General features: G+C 48.0%; 1 protein-coding gene across 5 annotated transcripts in view; it reads right to left on the minus strand.

Moving 5' to 3' along the window:
- LOC137786461 (protein shisa-6) overlaps positions 1–20,469 on the minus strand; it is a 61,950-nt gene extending 41,481 nt beyond the window's left edge. For all 5 annotated transcript variants that reach the window (XM_068578365.1, XM_068578363.1, XM_068578366.1 and 2 more), the window contains exons 1-5: positions 20,434–20,469; positions 19,050–19,949; positions 13,503–13,660; positions 7,050–7,145; positions 6,559–6,627 (exon numbers count right to left, since the gene is read on the minus strand). In XM_068578365.1, coding sequence (XP_068434466.1) covers positions 6,559–6,627; positions 7,050–7,145; positions 13,503–13,660; positions 19,050–19,621 — 895 coding nt within the window. In that variant the 5' untranslated portion in view covers positions 19,622–19,949; positions 20,434–20,469. The remainder of the gene's footprint in view (positions 1–6,558; positions 6,628–7,049; positions 7,146–13,502; positions 13,661–19,049; positions 19,950–20,433) is intronic.
- Positions 20,470–21,783: the final 1,314 nt, after the last annotated feature.

Genomic DNA, 21,783 nt, shown 5'->3' on the forward strand with positions numbered 1-21,783 from the left:
GTGTGTCTGTGTATTAAAATGTATTTATGGGGGTTGGACCAGATATGAAAATGGAAGCAGGGCGAGAGATTTATTTCCAATTTGAGATAAAGGACGTTGGGCTTTAAAGAGACGGGACAGCGCCGGCCGACGCTCAGATGTGATGTCAGCGTACAAACACGCACTCCATAATGCATGAGGAGGCCGTGTGTGTGTGTGTGTGTGTGTGTGTGTGTGTGTGTGTGTGTGTGTGTGTGTGTGTGTGTGTGTGTGTGAGCTGCAGCTCGCCAGCCTCATCAGCTTCATTAGCCTCCTATTTAACGGACGGGCGAGATACGGAGAGGAATCAATTCATATTGTGCATTTGGCGGCCGCCGATCGGAGCCCCCCCCCCCCCGTTTACCCCCTCTCCTTCCCCCGCCCCCCCCCTCCCCTCCCGCTGCTCTGAATCACGCTTATTGAGGAAGGAAGCAGGAAATGACCACGGCAGCGAACGCCGCGCTGACTCAGAATGACCTGATGAAGACCAATCAGAGGCTGCGTGCGGCCCGGGAACTAGAACCTGCCCGGCAACAAGGGAAAGGTTTCCATCTCCCAGGGATCAGACAAAGCGAATGTTTTGTCTTCACCGTCTGATGCATAACACAGGAATCATAAATATTAACACAACGATCGTACAGGATCAGAATAATCTCTTTTAAAAAATAAAGAAAAGATGCTTTTTGCCTCCTGATGGTTAAAAAATCAAATCCAGCTTCTCTCTTTGAAGGTTTCACCTCGTGTGTGTTTCTTCACATGTTCGTGTTCAAAGCGCGTCGTCGGTTCGACCCTCACAGCTGTTTGTGAACAAGAAAACCTCCAATCAGCCGCAGCAACTGGGAACACCTGTGCAGGTGTGTGAGGCCATGAACGTATGAAGGTGTTAATGAAAACGATAAAATATGTTCAACATCCGTGTTTTATATATTAAGATACAAGTAAGTTGGTTTTAATGACAACATGATTGTTTTTAGACTCCATCGACTGAAACCTTCAATATAATCTGATTTAAAAGGACATTTGACATTTTAAACTAAAACTAAATTAAGAAAAAAGAAAAATGTTAAAACGTTTTTAATCAACAAACAAAAACATTTTTTTTTTTAACTTCACTGTTTTTCTCTACAGAAGACGACGGAGACTAAAATATCTTCCGGAATAAAACGAAAGATTGTGAAAATGTAATTTTGAAAAAGCGTTTTCTGGCTAAACGTCGGCGCCGCGGGTTCAATGCCGCTAATTCAGAGAGGAATGTTGTTTTAATGGCTTTATTTTATGCAAATGTGATTCCATGTTTGCTCCGAAAAACTTCATGCAAATCCGCCAATTAGCGTTTGGAATAAATATACATTGATTTTAGTAAAAGAGGCTGAAAAAGTGGTTTGTTTAACCTCTGAGTCACCTCCTCCTCCTCCTCCTCCTCGTCTTCTTCCTCCTCCTTTTCCTCCTCTTCTTCCTCCTCCTCCTGATTCTTTTCTTTGAGAGAGAAACCCTTCAAGTCGCAAAGTGCCGTCACGTTTTGGGTCAGAACGCTGCAGCTTTCCAAGATTCATGAGTCTTGTAGCGGCGTTGTGAGTCTGGCGGCGGCGTTGTGAGTCTGGCGGCGGCGTTGTGAGTCTGGCGGCGGCGTTGTGAGTCTGGCGGCGGCGTTGTGAGTCTGGCGGCGGCGTTGTGAGTCTGGCGGCGGCGTTGTGAGTCTGGCGGCGTTGTGAGTCTGGCGGCGGCGTTGTGAGTCTGGCGGCGGCGTTGTGAGTCTGGCGGCGGCGTTGTGAGTCTGGCGGCGTTGTGAGTCTGGCGGCGGCGTTGTGAGTCTGGCGGCGGCGTTGTGAGTCTGGTGGCGGCGTTGTGAGTCTGGCGGCGGCGTTGTGAGTCTGGCGGCGGCGTGGGCGGAGACGAGCTTTCCAGCCGTCACACAGATCACCGGGATGAGGAGTTCACGCTGAGGGGGAAGCCTTCACCGCCGGTTCCCTCAGTCTGACGTTGAGCCGCGACGACGCTTTGATCGTCTAAAGAACAGACGTGAAGACGTCTCCGTGCTGTTTTCAGTTGTTGTTGTTGTTGTTGTTGTTGTTGTGCTGCAGGAGGAAACTGGGCTTTCTAAATAGGACACGCCTCCAGCAACCTCACAACTCTGCTTTAGAAGACTTCCCGTCGTGGTCTACCAGCACGTAGCCTCACTAGCTAACGCAAACTGACCCGGTCACGTTCCTGTAGCTAGCAGCACATAGCCTCACTAGCTAACGCAAACTGACCCGGTCACGTTCCTGTAGCTAGCAGCACGTAGCCTCACTAGCTAACCTAAACTGACCCGGTCACGTTCCTGTAGCCAGCAGCACGTAGCCTCACTAGCTAACCTAAACTGACCCGGTCACGTTCCTGTAGCTAGCAGCACGTAGCCTCACTAGCTAACCTAAACTGACCCGGTCACGTTCCTGTAGTTAGCAGCACGTAGCCTCACTAGCTAACGCAAACTGACCCGGTCACGTTCCTGTAAAACAGTTTATTTCCTCTGGACCGGAGATAACTGGACTACAAACTGAACCTGAACTCAGACTAAAGCGCGACAATGTGAGGAGGAGACAATGAAAGGAATATTTAAATCTCATCAGCAGGAAAGAGGAGAAGCTCGATTCCTCTCGGAGTCGATAGAAAGCGTCACAGCGCCGCTCGGGCAGCGCGAGCGTGCGGCGTGCCGGTGATGTCACATCGCATCGCTTTCATTGAGTTCCCAGTTAGCGGCCGCTGGAGCTCAGAGACACTTTTAAAAAACAAGAGGGGGGGCGGGGCTAGGGGGAGGGGGGGGGGGCGGGGCTGGGGGGAGGGGGGGGGGGGCACATAAGGACTCGGTAATGGAGGCCAACCGGGCGAGTGATACCTCCTTGGCGCTGTGACTCCCTCTCCATTTGCACTCTCGCTCAGCTACGCAGCCGTACACACACACACACACACACACACACACACACACACACACACACACACACACACTCACTAAGGGCCTGCGGGGAGGCGGGAGCACTGCAGCAATGTGTCCCAAAAAAGGCAAGGTCACCTTAAGTGAATTGGGATGAAGGGGGAGGAAGAGGAGGGGGAGGAGGAGAAGGGAGAGGGGATGGGGGGGTGGGGGGGCAATTCCCTCAGGATAAAAAACATGAAGCAACTCGTGAAAAAAGTAATTAAGCAGGATGCACATCAGTGGAGGCCACAGGCGGGGGAGGGGAGGGGGGAGTAAACCCCCGAGGGAGGGGGGGGGGGGGGGTGTTTGTTTGTTTGCACACAATTTATGTGGGAATCTGGGCGTTGTTGTTCACTAAACGCACAACGGGATCGAGTAACCTCGAAGACGTGTTCCCTCATCAATATTTTGATATCACAATATCAAAATATGAAATGTGAGTTATTGGTTTTCCTCTCACGAAATGTAGAGCAGGTCAGAGTGTCTGTAAGAAAATGACTCTGGGTTGTATAGAAGTCTATGCTTCATGTGTTAAAGCTCCATTCTCTCTCCTGACCACCAGGGGGCAACTCCTCTGGTTGTATAGAAGTCTATGCTTCATGTGTTAAAGCTGCATTCTCTCTCCTGACCACCAGGGGGCGACTCCTCTGGTTGTATAGAAGTCTATGCTTCATGTGTTAAAGCTGCATTCTCTCTCCTGACCACCAGGGGGCGACTCCTCTGGTTGTATAGAAGTCTATGCTTCATGTGTTAAAGCTGCATTCTCTCTCCTGACCACCAGGGGGCAACTCCTCTGGTTGTATAGAAGTCTATGCTTCATGTGTTAAAGCTGCATTCTCTCTCCTGACCACCAGGGGGCGACTCCTCTGGTTGTATAGAAGTCTATGCTTCATGTGTTAAAGCTGCATTCTCTCTCCTGACCACCAGGGGGCGACTCCTCTGGTTGTATAGAAGTCTATGCTTCATGTGTTAAAGCTCCATTCTCTCTCCTGACCACCAGGGGGCGACTCCTCTGGTTGTATAGAAGTCTATGCTTCATGTGTTAAAGCTGCATTCTCTCTCCTGACCACCAGGGGGCGACTCCTCTGGTTGTATAGAAGTCTATGCTTCATGTGTTAAAGCTGCATTCTCTCTCCTGACCACCAGGGGGTTAAAGCTTTTTTTTCAAGGAGTTATTGCGAAAATGTTTTGTTTGTCTAAAGCGGCACAAACCTCTGAAAATGCAAATAAGAGCAGCTTTTAATGTACGTACGCGTTGCTCGATATGTAAATACACTTCTTACAAATCCAGGTCATGAATTCCAATATTTAATCAACAAATGTCAGAAGTGAAAGGCACTTCGGCTGCAAATTAAAGAGCTGATTTATTCAGAGTTTAGTCTGGTTACGCTGTTACAAAAGAAGAAGAAAGCACATCTTCAGTTGAGGGGATTCTTTTGAGCAGATGAAGAAGAAAAAAGGAAAGAAAGACAATAAAGAAAGCGGAGAGGACAGGAGGGAGGAAGGATGAAAGGAAGGGAAGGAGGAATGCAGAGACAAAATAAGGAAAGTATGTCAGGAAAAAGAAGAAGGGAGGAAAAGATAGAAGGAAGCGTGCAGGAGGGTGAGGGGAGACAGAAGGAAGAAGGGATGCAGGAAAGGAGGACGCGAAGGAGGGAAGGAGGATGCAAAGGAAGGAAAGGAGGATGCAAAGGAAGGAAAGGAGGACGCAAAGGAAGGAAAGGAGGATGCAAAGGAAGGAAAGGAGGACGCATGGGAAGGAAGAATGCGAGATGGGAAGTTATTGTCCGTCAGATAACTGCAGCGAAATTCCATTTCAAAGGAATGAAGGAAGAACAAAAGAGAAGAAGAGAAATATGTTTGTGTGTGTGTCTGTGTGTGTCTGTGTGTGTGTCTGTGTGTGTGCCCCGTGCCCCTGACAGCACCTCCTCTCTGCAGTGACAGCCGTCAGCCTCTGAGGCGTGACACCCAGCGGGTGCAGCGAGGGTGACGGGCGCCGTCAGAAGAGCGGGTCGCCGCCTCGGGCGCCTTTTTTGAAACGTTTGTCTTTGCCGGCGGCGGATTTGAACCCCCGGTTCGTCCTCGCGACAACGCGCCGCCACACAACTCTCACCACAGCGACGACAACACGGCCATTTAAAAAAACCCTGGAAGTGGCAGAAGAGCTGCTGTGTGCGCTCAGCGTAAACGTTTTCAGCGGGTGAGATGCAATGCTGCCGTTCTTCAGAGCGACATCGTCACTTCATCTGCAGGCGTTGAGTCACTTTAACATCAACAGCAAATGTCAGTCAACTCATCACCGGCAGCAGCAGCAGAGTATTTTTAGGAGGATGTGTCCTCTCATGAGCCTCAGAGGGCCACTTAGCGACGGCACAGCTACACAAACGCTTAATTACACAAAGTTAACAACACACCCTCCTCTTCCTTGATGCGTGATCTTTTATTTTATTTTCGGTACTCTGGTTATAAACTTTCTATCACGCGGAAGAAAATACATGAATAGCTGCATTCTCTCTCCTGACCACCAGGGGGCGACTCCTCTGGTTGTATAGAAGTCTATGCTTCATGTGTTAAAGCTGCATTCTCTCTCCTGACCACCAGGGGGCGACTCCTCTGGTTGTATAGAAGTCTATGCTTCATGTGTTAAAGCTGCATTCTCTCTCCTGACCACCAGGGGGCGACTCCTCTGGTTGTATAGAAGTCTATGCTTCATGTGTTAAAGCTGCATTCTCTCTCCTGACCACCAGGGGGCGACTCCTCTGGTTGTATAGAAGTCTATGCTTCATGTGTTAAAGCTGCATTCTCTCTCCTGACCACAAGGGGGCGACTCCTCTGGTTGTATAGAAGACCCACAGTGCTCTCTTTGGGTTACAACCACAGTACTTTAAGTGAAATCCGTTGTTGTTCGGAGTCCTAAATGAGAGATTTTGTGAAACGTTATAATCGCTTAGTCATGTTGAGGATCTTACGGAATAATTCAAATATAACAATCTTTAAAAAAGAAGAAGAAAGTAAACGGTCACGTGTCTTCTCACACGGGTTAAAGTACTTTAACACTTTACATAAATTAGATCCTAACTGGCTGACGAGAGAGAAGAGTTCTAGTTTTAGTCTCGGGCTCATCAGGTATCATCAGGGAAAAGACATCGACGTCACGCTGACGCTGTGATTGATGCTTTTGTGCAAAAACACAGAATGAATAAATAATGAAAAGGTCACTCAATCAGAGTTTTGTGCGTCAAGTCGTGTTTAAATCAAACGTTCAACTTACCTTTGAGACAAAATGAAAGTTCATCAACAGCCAAAGATTCACACCGCTATGGAGCGCTAACGTCGTCCATGAAGGCAGCTGACACGTCGACACAGACTAACAGCCCTCATGCAAACCTGCACCACCAGCTGAAATATTTCAGCTATATAAATATATATATGTTGTGTGCAGTTTGGCAGCACGTGCCGGCTCTGCGGTTATCAGCCGAGGACACGCGGCGGCCGTGTGTGCTGGACTGTGAGTGACTTCTGCTATCAGGTGCGAGCAGAGAGCCGGTTCTCCGCTCTCTGGAAGCGGAACATTTTGTGGAACGTACCGTAGGAGAGGGGGATGTCCAGATCTCCCTGCCAGGACATCTGCCCCGATTCGTCTATGGAGTGCTGCGCTGTAAAAAACAACAACGACAACAACAACGAGGCCGCTTGTTTACAGCTCATTCTGGCCCCAACGTCGCGTCGGATTCATTAAAACTCTGGAAAAAGGAGGACAATGGCCGGGAAAGCTACTACTGTGCCGTGCTGCGTTCACACTGACGGGAAGTGTTACTTTGTCATTGGAAGTGTGGATTTAATCACAGATAATAAATGTGTGTGTGTGTGTGTGTGTGTGTGTGGACTTTTTGCAAGATGTCACTTCAAGCCAATTATGTGTTGTCATGTCCAACTTCCGCCGAGCTGAAACAAAAGTCGCTTTTGTTATCGGGCAGAAGGCGAGCGACAGCATGACACAGCGGCCTTGTGGGTGAAAGGATTGTTGTTCTGAACTGAAAGGGAACGGCGGCGCGTCGACAACGAGGACGGACTTTACCTTTCAGGTGGCCTCGCCCGAGCGTCACGAACCCAGAAGAGATGAAGTTGTGCATGTCCGGGCCTCCGCCGCGGAGGTTTTCTTTCCCGTAGTGACCTGGAGGGCAGAAGGCGGGCACACATTTATATTTCAGCAGGAAGTGAGGCTGAAGGTCACGTTTAGAAAGTGGTGCATTGAAATTCATCCTCAGTATAGGTGCTGCTAGAAAGAACAACCGCTGGGGCTGGTCACTGAACGACGTTAGCTAGCGAGCTAACGGCGAACAAGCTAGCAACATAAAAACATGTCGGTGCTAATTCGTCAGAAAAACCTTGAAACTCTGTTTATTCCCAGATGTTAACTACAACTCCCAAGGTGCATTTCAGCAGATCAAACACATCCAGTCACTGAGTTTAAAATTCTTTGACATTTAGCTAACGGTGAGTCAACGCTTTGTGGCGGTTGAAAAAAAAAAAATCAAAAAAAAAAGCGGTTTGACGCGCAGCTTAAAATATTTAGATTTTGGATTCTGGGTTCTGGGCGTTTTCTTCACATTAATGATGGTGTTCAGATAACGGACAAAACAGGTTTCCTCAAGAAGGAAAGTAACTGATTTGCCATCGCACGTGATGAGATAATGACCTGGAAAAGTTCAGTGTTCCCATGTGAGGTCATGTTTAGGACATCGTTTGAAGGAAAACCCGGAATGGAAACAGAGAATTGGGCTCAAACAAAAAGAGCAAACAACTCAGACAGTCAAAGATGAACTCAAGTTAAAGTCAGACAGATTATTTTTCTCTTTGATTTATCACCGATACATTCAGATGTTGATGTGACTTCTGGTTCAGAAACTTTGAGGTTATTCAACGTATCTGCGGTTTCGTTTCATTGCAGCGACCGCGTTGTGAGAAGATGGATGTTCGTGGGCGCCGTTCCGTTCGAGCGAGTCCATCGATCGTCGCCTTAATACTGACAAGTATCTCTACTCAATCCCCCAGAAATATATCTGCCATTTCATAACGGACGAGCTGTCGATGACGGGAATACTAAACAGGGCTGAAATGGCACGACTGACAAAAAAACAAACAGCAACTCTCGGGTGGATCATCAGCTCGTCAATAAAGATGCCAAAGATTCACTTCTGCACGTCTAGAACGCTGTGAGGGAACTTTACATTTAATCGAACAATAAACCTGCAAAGCTGGATGATTGGCGTTGGATACAGTTGGATTTTAGAAGGGATTTACCGACACACCTCAGGTACATACAGCCTGTTTTGGATTTCCCATGTGTTAAAAGACCACTCCGTAATGCAATTTGTGCCACGGCGCCGGTAACTCTGCTCCGCTCCGGTGCTGTAATTGAGAGTCCGGCCTGAACAGGAAGCAGCCAGACGAGCGTCTGCTAGCACACCGACAACGTTCAATTGTCCCGTCAATCACAGACAAGTCCTGAGAAGGAAATAAAAGGAGGTGGCGTGTCGACGGAAACGCCAAACAAGAACGGAAAAAAAAACCTACCGACAAAAAAAAAAAGGGTTGCTTCATCAAACCTCTCTTCCCTCCCCCCTCCCCCTTTTTCTACATTAACTGGCGAGCAGTTAAATGCCTCCTTCTCCAAAGGGAACCACTTCAAAGTCAATAACATCACTCAGACCTTTGCGCCTTCGGGAAGCCGATATCGAACGGCATTTCAAATTATCATAATGAAAAGAAACACCTGGGACCTTCAGGCCCGGCCTTCATCACACCGGCGTTCGGCACTCAAGGCCGAGACGCCGCGGCTCGTTGGTTTCTTTTCTTTCCGACCCGGAGGAAGACTATTAACTGGTTGCCGACGCGCTCCCTGCTAATGGCGGAAGAAATACAAAAACAGGAGAGGAGAAGGAACGAATGCATTTCCCTGCGTCTTGTCGTTCTTTCCTCAATGTCCGCCTCTACGCCGACGATACACCGCAGTATATATCTGTGTCGTCGCCCTGCAGGGTGAAGCGCTGATGATTCATAACCTCCATATGCTCCAAGGACGGCGCCGCGAAGCTGGAGTCAGGAGGATGGAGACGCTGAGATGTGAATCGCTCCCGTGTGGCAGCGCAAACCTATAGCCTCTTATTATCTCTGGAAATGTTCCTCAAAATTGCCTTTTTCCATCCTGCATAATGAGAACTGAGCTCACCTTTTCTGCTCAGGAATAACTGTTTTATTTAAGTTTTCATCACACATTTATGAAAGGGAAATTTATGAACCCATATATATATATATATATATATATATATATATATATATATATATATATATATATATATATATATATATAGACTTGGCATTTAGAGAAAAATGAACAACTATTGTCAGTCAGTGACTCAAGCGTGCACATTGCATGTGTTCATCGTGGGTTAATCCTGAATTACTTGAAGGTTAACTTCAGGTTTACTGACTGTGAACAAATGTTTGCGATGCATCATCTGTGCAAAAATGAGGCAACAATTTGGGGGAAGATACTTTTCCTGTTTCAATATATGTAAATGCATCCGTGCATGAAGCCACGTTCATGAATAGATGGTTTTCACAGCTTTATTGTTTTGTTTTTGAATATTTCTTCACTTTCTTTATTGTTATTTCTGTTTGCTTTCCAAAACCAAACCCTAACCCCAAAACCGACGGACCTTTCTCACTTCATCCAGACTCACTGTCATCATGAATATGAAATATCATTCCACAGTTTGTCTGGTGTCATGTTATAGTGTAATAAACCTCCAAAATGAACCCGGCTGCTGCTGCGAGTGTCCGACGGAGACGAGTCCCTTCTGTCTGCAAAGTGTGGAAGACATTTGTCGCCTATTTTTCACAGCAACCGTAGAAACTTTAGAGCAGAACAGAACAACATAAAAAAAATGAGAGAACAGAACTCTGGGAAATTGAAGTGATAATGCCCACTCAAGGGCAGACCCGGAGAAGCACCATCGACACCCGGAGACGCTCGGCGTCTCATCTCCCGATAATAACTTTACTGGAACACCAAGCGGTGGAAGTTCACGTCGTATATTGCTCATGTTTTCGATATTAAACCCAGAGATCCATTGTTGTATTGTCATCGGCTTCTCTTTATTGTTCCCCCTTCAGGTTCACGCCGTCCCATTTGGAGGAAATGCCATAAAAGTGTGGAGTAATGTGTTATTACTAAAGGCGTGCATGTATAAAAACAGTGATGAGAAGGATGTAAGAGAGGGAGCGAGCTACACATTATGTAGGACACATCAGCTGAGTGAGGCTTCTGACAGCACCAATTATTTATACTCCTTATTAATGCTGCTACACGGACAGAAAAAAAGAAAGTCTATTCAAATCCATCATTATCTTCTTCACCCATTAACTCTGAAGTGTGACCCAGGAGATGGTTTCAGACCAAAGAACCTCTGCAGCTGCTGTCTTCGCTCATAAAGACCTTCTCATAAATCAGAAGAGGATGAGAGACTCGCTCTCTCTCGGCGCCGTGGAAGAACATCATGAAAGGAGGTTTTGTGCAGAAAACACGAGTTGTTTCCAGTGCAGAGAACTCGCAAATAGATTGAACATGCATTATTGATCTGAACGTGTTGTAACCTCTTTCACTGAGCTAACCTTTGTATTTATTGAAATCCGGTGAAACCTCGAATTAACCTACAATTAACAAGTCACACTACAAAGTCAGAGTTTCATGTCTTCATCAGCAGAAAGTGTCACAGAAATGAGAAAAACTACATTTAACTTCAACACTTTCAACTGTTTTGTTAACAAAATAGTCATCTATTGTTTTAATGTGGACTGAATCTGTTTAATCTCAGGCTTTAAATCTTAAACATGTGAGTGTTGTGTGGAGTTAATAGATTATATAACGTACAGCTGCCATGTTGTGCTCATAGTGTGTCAGCTGAAAACTAAATATATTTTATATAAACAAGTACAATAAAGTAGAAAAGGTTTGCACTTAATCAAAAAAAGTGTAAATTTGTCGAATCATCTTTTTTCTTCTGCTTTACAACAAAAACTGAGCCATCATCTGCATATTGTCACTCCTTGTGATGGTTGAGTATAGAATGTTTCTGTGTGATAAAAACCTTGTTTTTTGTTTAATTATCATCAACTTTAAACCTTAACCTCGACTCTATTCTAACCTTAACCCCAAACCCAACATTTAACCCCTCCAACATCGTTTAAAGCAGTCAGAACTTGACAAAATCCTCGACCTTGTAATATACGACAATTCATAAATCCAGAGCTTTGAGGAACACACATGCAGCTTTACATTCACACTCACGGCTCTTTGACAGTCGCACTTTGTTCCTACTGGAACATGACAGAAGTACAATCTACAAAAGAGAAGCTCATCAATGAGCTAAAGATAAAGCACACCCCGAGGTAGCACTAAAAATATAATGAGCTTTGACCACTTCCACGCTGGAAAAAGAACAAAGCCGCCACCGTCTGTTTTTAAACTCGCATCACTGTCACGGATGTGTCGAGAATCTGAGTCACGTCTTCCCTGCAGGACGGACGCCATGCAGACGCCATGCAGACGCCACGCAGACGCCATGCAGACGGCACGCAGACGCCATGCAGACGCCATGCAGACGCCATGCAGACACCATTCAGACTCCTTGCAGACGCCATGCAGACGCCACGCAGACGCCACGCAGACGCCATGCAGACCTCATGCAGACGGCACGCAGACGCCATGCAGACGCCATCCAGACGCCATCCAGATGCCATGCAGACGTCTTGCAGACGCCATGCAGATGCCACGCAGACACCACGCAGACGCCATGCAGACGCCATGCAGACGCCATCCAGACGCCATCCAGATGCCATGCAGACGTCTTGCAGACGCCATGCAGACGCCACGCAGACGCCATGCAGACGCCACGCAGACGCCATAGAGACCCCACGCAGACGGCATTCAGACGCCATGCAGACGCACTCAGCGAGCGGCGGCGGCCTGCCGACGTGACGGGTTGGACACGCCAGACGTCTTTCCTGTGGCGCTACGAGGACGATAACCCGGCGGCTTTGTGACTCACAGAGATGTGTGTAACGCTCACGGCGACATCAGCAGGTCAAAGCTCGATGAACACAAATCAAAACGGCCACGTGATGAGTTTAAAACATAAAACCTGTCGATGCACTCACGGGATTTGAACATTCCAGGACGCCATATTGGAATTTCGATGAAGTTTTGCATCATTTCCGATGAGAGTTACCTCGTCGTATTTAGAAAGACGCACAATTTCCACTCGGTGTGTCCGTTTCAAATCATTAATGACCTCAACAACAAGTATGACTGCAGCTGTCGCGTATCATTTAAATGTAGAACGAGCTGTAGTGGCGCATGCAGGATCACCAAACAAAGCAATTTACTTTCTGTTCACTGCAAACAGACATGAACTTCCTGGAGTCCTGATCTTTAATCCCATAAACACTGAATATATTCAAGGCTAGATTACTATTGTATGAAAGAGTGATGGATTTATGCCAAAAGTGACCTGAACCTTCATGGAGACGCTGTGGTTTGTTGAAGATGAAGACGTTTTCTAAAATGTCCTCCCAGTTGTGCAAAGTTCAAAGTCTGAAAACATCCGATCTACTAATGAAGAGTAGAAATGCAGACGTGGTTCACATGGAGATGATGACACTCCTGCAGACATTACACAAAGAGCAGATTATTTAAAACCGGATTGGTGCCCAGGCGTGGAGTAATCTACTCGTCTTTGGTCGAAACAAGAAAACAGCGCCGCTCACGTCCTGTATCGGCTCTCTTGTGACACGTCGCCTCCACGTCGGTGGAGAGGAGGGTGGAGGATGGTGGAGGATGGTGGAGGAGGGTGGAGGAGGGTGGAGGATGGTGGAGGATGGTGGAGGAGGGTGGAGGAGGGCGACACCGGAGTGAAACACAACACTGGTGAATGTGGGACAGCGTACCGGGGCACTTAGCAAACGAGCTGATCCCCCGGAGCCGGGATCTGGAGGCCGACCGGGTGACAGTAGGAGGGCCGGCCGAATTATCTCTGGACGAGAGGAAAAAAGCTTGCGTCTCTTCGGCAGAAGACGATAATTTGCATCTCAATTTCCAGCCCGTGCTGAGTCGGCTTATGGGAGACGCAGCGTAAAGGTTTTAACTCTCTCTCTATATATATTTCCTTACGTGTTTCGTCTTTAGAAAAAAATGATTGAGGAGGGAAAAAGCTTAAGATTCAAGTTCCGTCTATTTCCGTGGATGTCAATCAAAGAATGTTGCGGCAGATTAAGGGACGCGAAAGCGAGGAAGGGTCTTTCTTTACGATGTGCTTAAGCTTCACCGTCGTAATAACACAAAGATGGATTTTTTTAATGATCTAGCAGCAGGAGGCTGCACGAGACAAATCATTTGGCCTTTCAAAGCAGAAGCTCTCACAGCGAGAGCCATCGATCGCCGTGAAAGCCGAGCGGGGGCGTCGCCTACCGTGGTTGGACGGCTTGGCGTGGACGGGCGTGTAGTGGTTCTTGGAGGTTCTGACCGGCGTGTCGTCTTTGGGCGATCCGTCGATGGCCGCGATGTTTTCGTGCTCGTACTGAGATATGGGCACCGGTCCTTGCTGCCTCAGGATGTCGGCCAGGGCTCTGCAAAGAAATCACACACATGAGAAAAGAGCAATTACCAGCTTTCTCTTTTCTTTTTTTCTCCTTCTTTGCTCCTCGTCATCCCCCTGAAGGTCTTCCTAATTTATTTAGCCACCGCTCCAATCTGAATCATAGAGGTACTGGGGGGGGGGGGGCAAAGGCAGAGAGGAAATCCTAATTACACCCACAGTCACAAGGGAGTTGGATTTTCAATAGCGCGGAACACAAGGTACAGACGAGTCCTATTATACTGGCCGGACTCGAGCTCAAGGCACATTTTATGAGGCGTTGGAAGCCAGTGTCTCTTCTTTGAAGTCGCACAATAAAAAGCAATATTTCACCAACACCATTTCCAACTTTTGGAGGCGCTGGCAGCTGGTGAGATGGAACGCCGGCTCTTTCTTTTTCCCTCCTTAAAGGAAATGAAAAGGGCAATTTAAGTGTGTCAATGTCAACCGAAAGCGACCGCGCATTCCACTTTTCCCACAACTCTGTGACTTTGGGAGAGAGAGAGAGATATATCGTATATTAATAGCATTTCGCTTCCAGGATGAGAACACTTTAGCCGTTTCTTTCTCGCAGACAGAGGCGACCTGATTTTGCGTTTGTCCCAGTTGGCGGCTGTGTGTCGTGTGCAGCCGGAGCTTCAGCAGTTTGCAGAACGGCACGAACTTTTAATGTTTTTCATGAGAAAGATAAACATGTTTGTTCTAGAAAAGACACTTTTGATTGTTTTTATGTCGCATGGAATCTGCAGCAGAATGGATCAGAAACGCTGTGGCGGTAATCCGAATGGAGCCGGATCAATACTGCATTTTGGGGGTTTTATACCAATATCAATATTTGGGAGTTCAAAACGTCTGTTAACGATAACAGCCACTTTATTTTATTTTACACACTTTAAAATAAAAGTGTGTAAAAAAACCTGTTTTTTTTTTGTGCCGAAAACACCAGTGGGCCCAAAACGGGCCCCTGGGGAACGCCACAATTTAACAGATTCACAGAGAAACAGAAGTCTGAGATAGAAAACATCAAGTTCTGTCCTCTGAGAGCTATGAACACACAGCAGTGCTGAAGCAGTACCATGAAACAGTCTCCATGCGCTCAACAAAGCAATGAAAAGACCCAAAGTTAGCAACGAGGTGACCCAGCTAACAAAGTACTGAGTGCTTCCAAAGCCAAAAGTCTCCATAAGAGCTCCATAAAGAACTCGTCAATGAGCCACAATGTTGCTTCACTTGGTTTCTTCACCACCATTTTGACCACAAAAACTCACTCGAGCACCAAATGTGGGCTAAAAACTAAACATATCAATCACATTGTAAAGACTTAGATCTCCAGTCGGAGCCTGAGGGACTCGACTGACACGTTGATGGTTTTGTTCTTTCCTTGAGATGTGAACACCTCCAGCATTACTATTTCCAGAAAAGGCCGAGCAGAGCGCTCCATCTACTCGGAGGCAGAACAGAAATGTCATCGTTCTCTCTCGTGGACGGACTACTGAAGCCCGTTGACGGTCTCGAACACGTCGCTCTGCAATCTCATGAGATTTATCGCGGTGCAGCATATTTGCTGACGCCAGTATTTCTGTGATAAAGCTCACGCGTGGGCTGATCGATCCTCAGGTCGGACTCCTCACACTTCACTTTGACCCTTTTTGCATTGAACTTCCAGTCACCTGCGGCTATTTCTGCCCATTCGGTCGTCTTCCCTTTCAGCTCGGGTCTTTTATTCCCACCACCGGGGCCGGCGTGCATTGCACCGCGCCTCGGCTCAGCCTGCAGAATGTGATCAATACCGCCCGTTCAGACCACATGGCTTTAAGCTCTCACTCTGCATTTATTGTGTTTCGTTGAAGGTCACGGGCCGAACAGCAAAGGTCTGCCAGCGGCTCAGTATTCTGCTCACAGTCCTGCTGCCTCGGTCGCAGAGGTAACAGACCGAATTGCATTACAGAAAAGCGCCCACTTTTTTTTTAGCAGCGCCAAATATATGCAGCTAATCCCGTGTTCCACCGCTTCTCTCCGGTCACGGCTGTCGTGGCGTGAACGTCTTGCTGCCAGCCTCCGAGGGTCCGTTCCAGCAGACGTCACTACGCCGCCGCCGCCGCCGCCGCGTGCCAAGCGCTCGGTGGAAATAAACAAATCATAAAACCATAAACAAAAAAAAAAAGAAGAAGATGAGGCCATTGAGCGCCGGGCAGGGCCGCTCATTGGATCCACCGCTCTCTCTCTCTCCACCCTCACGGCGCCTGCTTACGCTGGAGTGGCGGCATTAAGCAGATCCACTCGACAGCGAGGACGGAAGCGCCGCGAGGAGACGCAGACTCCCACCATCGCCATCACTACTCCGAGCAGAGAGGAGGGGAGAGGGGTGGAAGGGAGGGGGGGTGGAGGAGGGTGGAGGGGGGGGGGGGGGCGCGCCATGAGCTTTGTTGTTCTTTTCCTTGTTGTTTGAAATGAAACGCTGTATCCTAAAGTCTCACGAGTCCATCTGGATATTAGAAAGCTGACTGTGCCAACTTTTTTTTGAAAAGACACTTACAGCAATCACTGGAGCTTGACTTTAATCTATAACAGAGCTCCTTTGTGTTGTTGTCAGAGAGAACTTTTCCTGTTTGTATGTCAATAAGAAGTTCTCACTTTGTGTTCCTTCAGAACGCTGACTCATCCTCTTTGACCTTCTTCTGAGCAGCGGGAGCCAAAGTTTCACCAGCGAGCGATAACAATGGTCAACTGTCTACACAATGTGACTCTGATCGGTGTCATGTGACTCTGCTCGGTGTCATGTGACTCTGATCGGTGTCATGTGACTCTGATCGGTGTCATGTGACTCTGCTTGGTGTCATGTGACTCTGCTTGGTGTCATGTGACTCTACTTTGGCGTCATGTGACTCTACTTGGTGTTATGTGACTCTGCTTGGCGTCATGTGACTCTGCTTTGGTGTCATGTGACTCTGCTCGGTGTCATGTGACTCTGCTCGGTGTCATGTGACTCTACTTTGGTGTCATGTGACTCTGCTTGGTGTCATGTGACTCTACTTGGTGTCATGTGACTCTGCTTGGTGTCATGTGACTCTACTTGGTGTCATGTGACTCTGCTTGGTGTCATGTGACTCTGCTTGGTGTCATGTGACTCTACTTGGTGTCATGTGACTCTGCTTGGTGTCATGTGACTCTGCTTTGGTGTCATGTGACTCTGCTTGGTGTCATGTGACTGATCGGTGTCATGTGACTCTACTTGGTGTCATGTGACTCTGCTTGGTGTCATGTGACTCTGCTTGGTGTCATGTGACTCTGCTTGGCGTCATGTGACTTGAGGGACTCTTCAGAATAAGAACTGAGTGCTTTTCATTCTCATTGAGTGGGTGGAAAACATGCAATTTTAGTCAGATGCAAACCCCAATTAAAACCCCATTTCTACTCCTTTTTTCATCTTAAATAGATTTTCTACGCCTGATGTCAGTGTGGCTGCAGCGTATCCCAGCATGCATCACATACAATACAGCCTGGGCGCGTGTATAAAGCAGTGAACGCCATCGAGAGGCAGCTGGATGTCTTTGAACTGTGGGTTTAAAAACCTCACAATCCACCAACACGACTCTGTGGCCGACGCTGAGCTGCGAACAATCATTCTTTTGTATTTTCTTCATCGGCTGGGAGAGCTTTCCCTCAACGGACAGCGACGCAGCGCCGGTGGCTCGTGAGCCGTCTGGCAACACAAACGCATTCGGCTCCCGACACAGAAAGATGAGCGCACGCGTCAGGGCTTCATGTCGGAGAGGACGATCAGGTGGCAGGATGACGGCTGATCAATTAACCCCTGAATCCTCTCGGCTGCAGTCACAGGACTCACCCCTCCTGAAGGCCCTGGACGCACACAATGCTGCTTTAAAGTGGGCGGGGCTCGGCGGGACAGAAAGGATGATGTCACACGCGTCCGCGCACCAATCAGAATGGGTTCACGGGTTGTTTGCTCACGTTGGTGTCGGTCAAACCGACAGCCAGAAGGTCCGAAAAGACTCTTTGATCGTCACAAATATTTCACGCCGACAAGAAAATGAACGCGAGGGAACGATGAGCGACGTCTGCTTCAGCTGACTGAAGCTCAGGAGGCTCTCAGATGGAAAAAACAACCCATGACTTCATCATTTCAGTCGTTTCATGAGGGAAACAAAGTGAATCTATTGAGACTTCATTAAAAACCCACAAGGCTCTCTGGGAGGTTAAATAAATATCATATAAAAGTGTTTATACATATATTTATAGCTACAGGTTGAGATGTTTGAAAGCGCTCATGGAGCCGTTCGGGGCCTCGGGGACTGGAGGAGAACCGGCTCCCATCAGGATGAACCCCGTCTTAATGGTTTCCAGTGACATTCACCGTGGGGCCCCTGGGGTCCAGCGGACCGACGCCAGCCGCTCGCTCGTCTCCAGAGAGCGACGCGGAGCGGCATGTGTAGCGCAGGGAAGTACACAATCTTGACATTTTTATTCTTTCGCGCCATGAGGAAGCTCCGGGGAGGCGTGTAGCGTGTAGCGTGTAGCGTGTTAAAGGTCACGGGTTTGTTTGAACACATGGAGGCTGCGCGGTAAAGAGCCAGTAGAGTCGGTCGAGATTTGATATTTTATACTTTACGCGTTCGACACGATGCTCCGAAAAGAGCCGACCGGTGGATACCTGTGAACCTTGTACCGTCTGCTTCAGGGAAAACTGGAGATCACTTCCACGTGACTCTTAAAGGGACAGGACACCCCTGTTCTTACCTGAAGTGATGTCATCAGTCTATGTGTTGGCGTGAGCAGATAACTGCCCCTCTGTGCCTTAACACTCGGCTTGTAAGTAGGTTTGATAAAAATATCTGTTTCCAGAAGCCATGACCTCGTTACCGGAGATAATCCAGACATTTTATGAGAGGAAGTAATCTCTATCACGGGGTGAACTGTCCCTTTAATGATTAAAAACACTCAACTTCACTCAGTCAAAGACAAACTTTGCACAGATACTCTGAACATAGATGTTATGTGTTAAATATTATATAGCAAATATAGTTAAGAAAAGAAAATACAACTTTTATATGTTAATTTTGCAAAATGTATTGATTTTTTTCCTTTTTTGTGCATTATCATAAACCAATACCCCAGTAACACATGTATGAACTTATCAGCTATGTTCCCAAGAGGTTTCTTCATATTTTAGCTTTTTAACTTATTCAAATATCCCTCATGGTTGAGGAGATAATCTGAATCTAATCCGGGTTTATGAAGCAGGCGTATTATTCTGGTTTTCTGAAACAGGGCTCCGCGAGGCTAACTCTGACACACACACACACACACACACACACACACGCACACACACACACACACACGCACACACACACGTTCCTCACCTGTGCACGTTCATCTCCTGCGGCGGCTTGGTCGCTTTGTCGTAAGCGACTTTCACAGAAATCCCGATGGCGATGACGAGCGCCACGACCCCGCAGCTGATGTACACGGTGGCGTTGGTCTGGTCCAGCTCCGGGTCGTACGTGTCCCCGGTGGGCGCCGGCGACGGCGGCTGCGTCTTGATCCAGTCCGGCGTGTTGTAGTTGGTGCAGCCGCGCTGCTCCAGCCGCTTCCCCCGGTCCGCGCAGCAGAAGCGCAGGAAGCAGCTGCCGCAGCAGAAGCGGTGGTCCGTGTTGTTGCAGCTGAACTCTTTGTCGTACTGGCCGCTCACGTCGTAGTAGCCCAGGCACGTGTCGTGCTGGTGGACCGCGGGGGCCGGCAGCTGGGTGATCTTCCCCGGGACGGCGGCGGCGGCCGGCGGGTCCGCGGTGCTGCTGCTGCCGTTGACCTCCTTCAGCTTCGGGTTCCTGCGCGGCGGGTTCCGGCTCTTCTTGGTGCTGTTGGCGGCGGCGCACAGGACGTTCAGCGGGTCGAAGTACATGAAGAGAAGCAGAAGGTGCTTTATCCCCATCATTTGAGGACGCGCTGCTTCTGTTGGTTCCTTTTCTCTCTTCCGGTCTGACTTGTTCCCCCTCTCTCTTTCTCTCTCTCTCTCTTCCACTTCTTCACCGCGTGGAGCTCCGTGCGGGGTTCCTCATGGCAGGTGAAGGCTCCTCCTGTGCGCGCGCCGGGCTCTCACTGGCGGACTGTGGCAGGCAGGTGTGGCGCTCCGCGGACACGCGACGCATCTTCCGACTGTGGCTTTTTTCTTCTTCTCAGAAAAAGTTCTGCTTTTCGACCCAACTGATGTCCTCTTTAGTGCCGAGTGCAGACACGCGGCGTCCTCCAGGGAGGTGCTGGAGCTGTGAGGAGGAGCACAGCGAGTTAGCGGGTCTGTGGCTGCGCGTCAGTATCCACGAGAAACCCGAAGCATGAGGACTGAAGCGGCTCTGGAGCTCTGCGAGGACCCGAGGAGAGCTCCAGCACCGCGGACAGCGCCCTGCTGCACCTGGTCCTGCTGCACCTGGTCCTGCTGCACCTGGTTCTGCTGCACCTGGTCCTGCTGCACCTGGTTCTGCTGCACATTCACTTTACACTTCACTTAAACACGAACACGGGATCTTTCACTCCAGAAGTGACACAACGCGAGTTCCTGAGAGGAATGAACGAGGTTTTTTTTTTGTTTTTTTTGGCTTCGTTCGCTTCTGTTTTAAGTTTCTTTCATCTGACTTGTGGAAACGGAGCATTCACTTTCCTCTGAGAATGAATGAACACGGATTTAAAAATGAATAAAGAGACAGAGAGAAGAGGAGGAGAAGGAGGAAGAGGAGGAGGAGGAGGACTTACCGGGGAAACGGTGGCCGGTGACGAGGTCTCTCTCTCTGCCACTGAATCAAAGAGCCAGAGAGACAAGACCGAGACCTCGCTCTCCTCTCAGGCCCGCCTCCCTCTCTCTCTCTCTCTCTCTCTCTCTCTCTCTCTCTCTCTCTCTCTCTCTCTCTTCTCCCTCTGCTTGAGTCTTATGCCTCCAGGCTTCACTCGATAAGAGGAGGAGGAAGATGATGAGGAGGAGAAGGAGGAAGAGGAGAAGGAGGAGGAGGAAGATAAGAGTGCAGAAGTTGTCTGTTGGTGCTGTTGGTGTACATTCATGCATCAGTGCGCACACAAGCTGCATCCACTCACAAGTCACCAGTCACGTCCTGTGTGTGTGTGTGTGTGTGTGTGTGTGTGTGTGTGTGTGTGTGTGTGTGTGTGTGTGTGTGTGTTCAGGGAGATGTGAAAACCTGCCCGAGCTGGTTTACTTTATTATAAATGAAATGCCACCGAGAGCCGAGGAGGAGGAACAACGTGCTGTTATTCTGACTTCTGAAGTGAAATGTGTTATTACTGGATGAAACGAGATGTGTGTGTGTGTGTGTGTGTGTGTGTGTGTGTGTGTGTGTGTGTGTGTGTGTGTGTGTGTGTGTGTGTACACAACATGCAGAACATAATTGTTGCAGTAAATAACTGTTCAGTCTATTTAAAGAGCGCAATGCTGCAGACTGCAGATACAGACTGTTAGCAGTTAGCGGTTAACTGCTAAAATCCTAATTTTACAGAAAATAACTGTAGATACTTTTTTTCCAATTATATAAAAAACTAAATTCACAACCTAACTGTTATTTTTTTAGCATAATACTTACATTAACATTTCATTTTTTTAAATAGAAAAGAATAAAAACAGTAAAATGTTTCTCTGCAGAACTTTGAGTGATGACTTTGTTGAAGCTGTTTGTAATAATTCAGGAAACATCTGCACAATAACAACAACACTGCAAAACCTTTAATGAACATTTCCGTTAGTTTATGGTTCTCGTCCTTTATTTTAAAGTTTTATCTGGCGGCTGCTCCTTCCAGTCAAACGACCTTTCTTTTAATCGTTTTTATCTTTTGGAGCTCAGTCCAGAGGCCGAGCGCTGATTGGCCGAAAGAAAAAAGAAGTGACATCACCGCTTGACACCTGAACACACTGAAGCAGGAACAGTCTGCCCTCCGGTGCTTTTACAGGCGTTAAAAACATCTTTCTCTCAACTCCCCACTGCGTGAAACTATGAAATATATTCAGTTTTATCTGCTTTCAGCCCGTGATGTTTACACAAAGCCAAAGACTCAAACGGAGACTTCATGTTTCTTTCACGGCTGCTTCTTTCCGGCGTG

The sequence above is a fragment of the Clinocottus analis genome, unplaced genomic scaffold (assembly GCF_023055335.1).
Source record: "Clinocottus analis isolate CAN_PGR_092001 unplaced genomic scaffold, fCliAna1.0.p SCAF_16, whole genome shotgun sequence".
Taxonomy (NCBI): Eukaryota; Metazoa; Chordata; class Actinopteri; order Perciformes; family Cottidae; genus Clinocottus; species Clinocottus analis.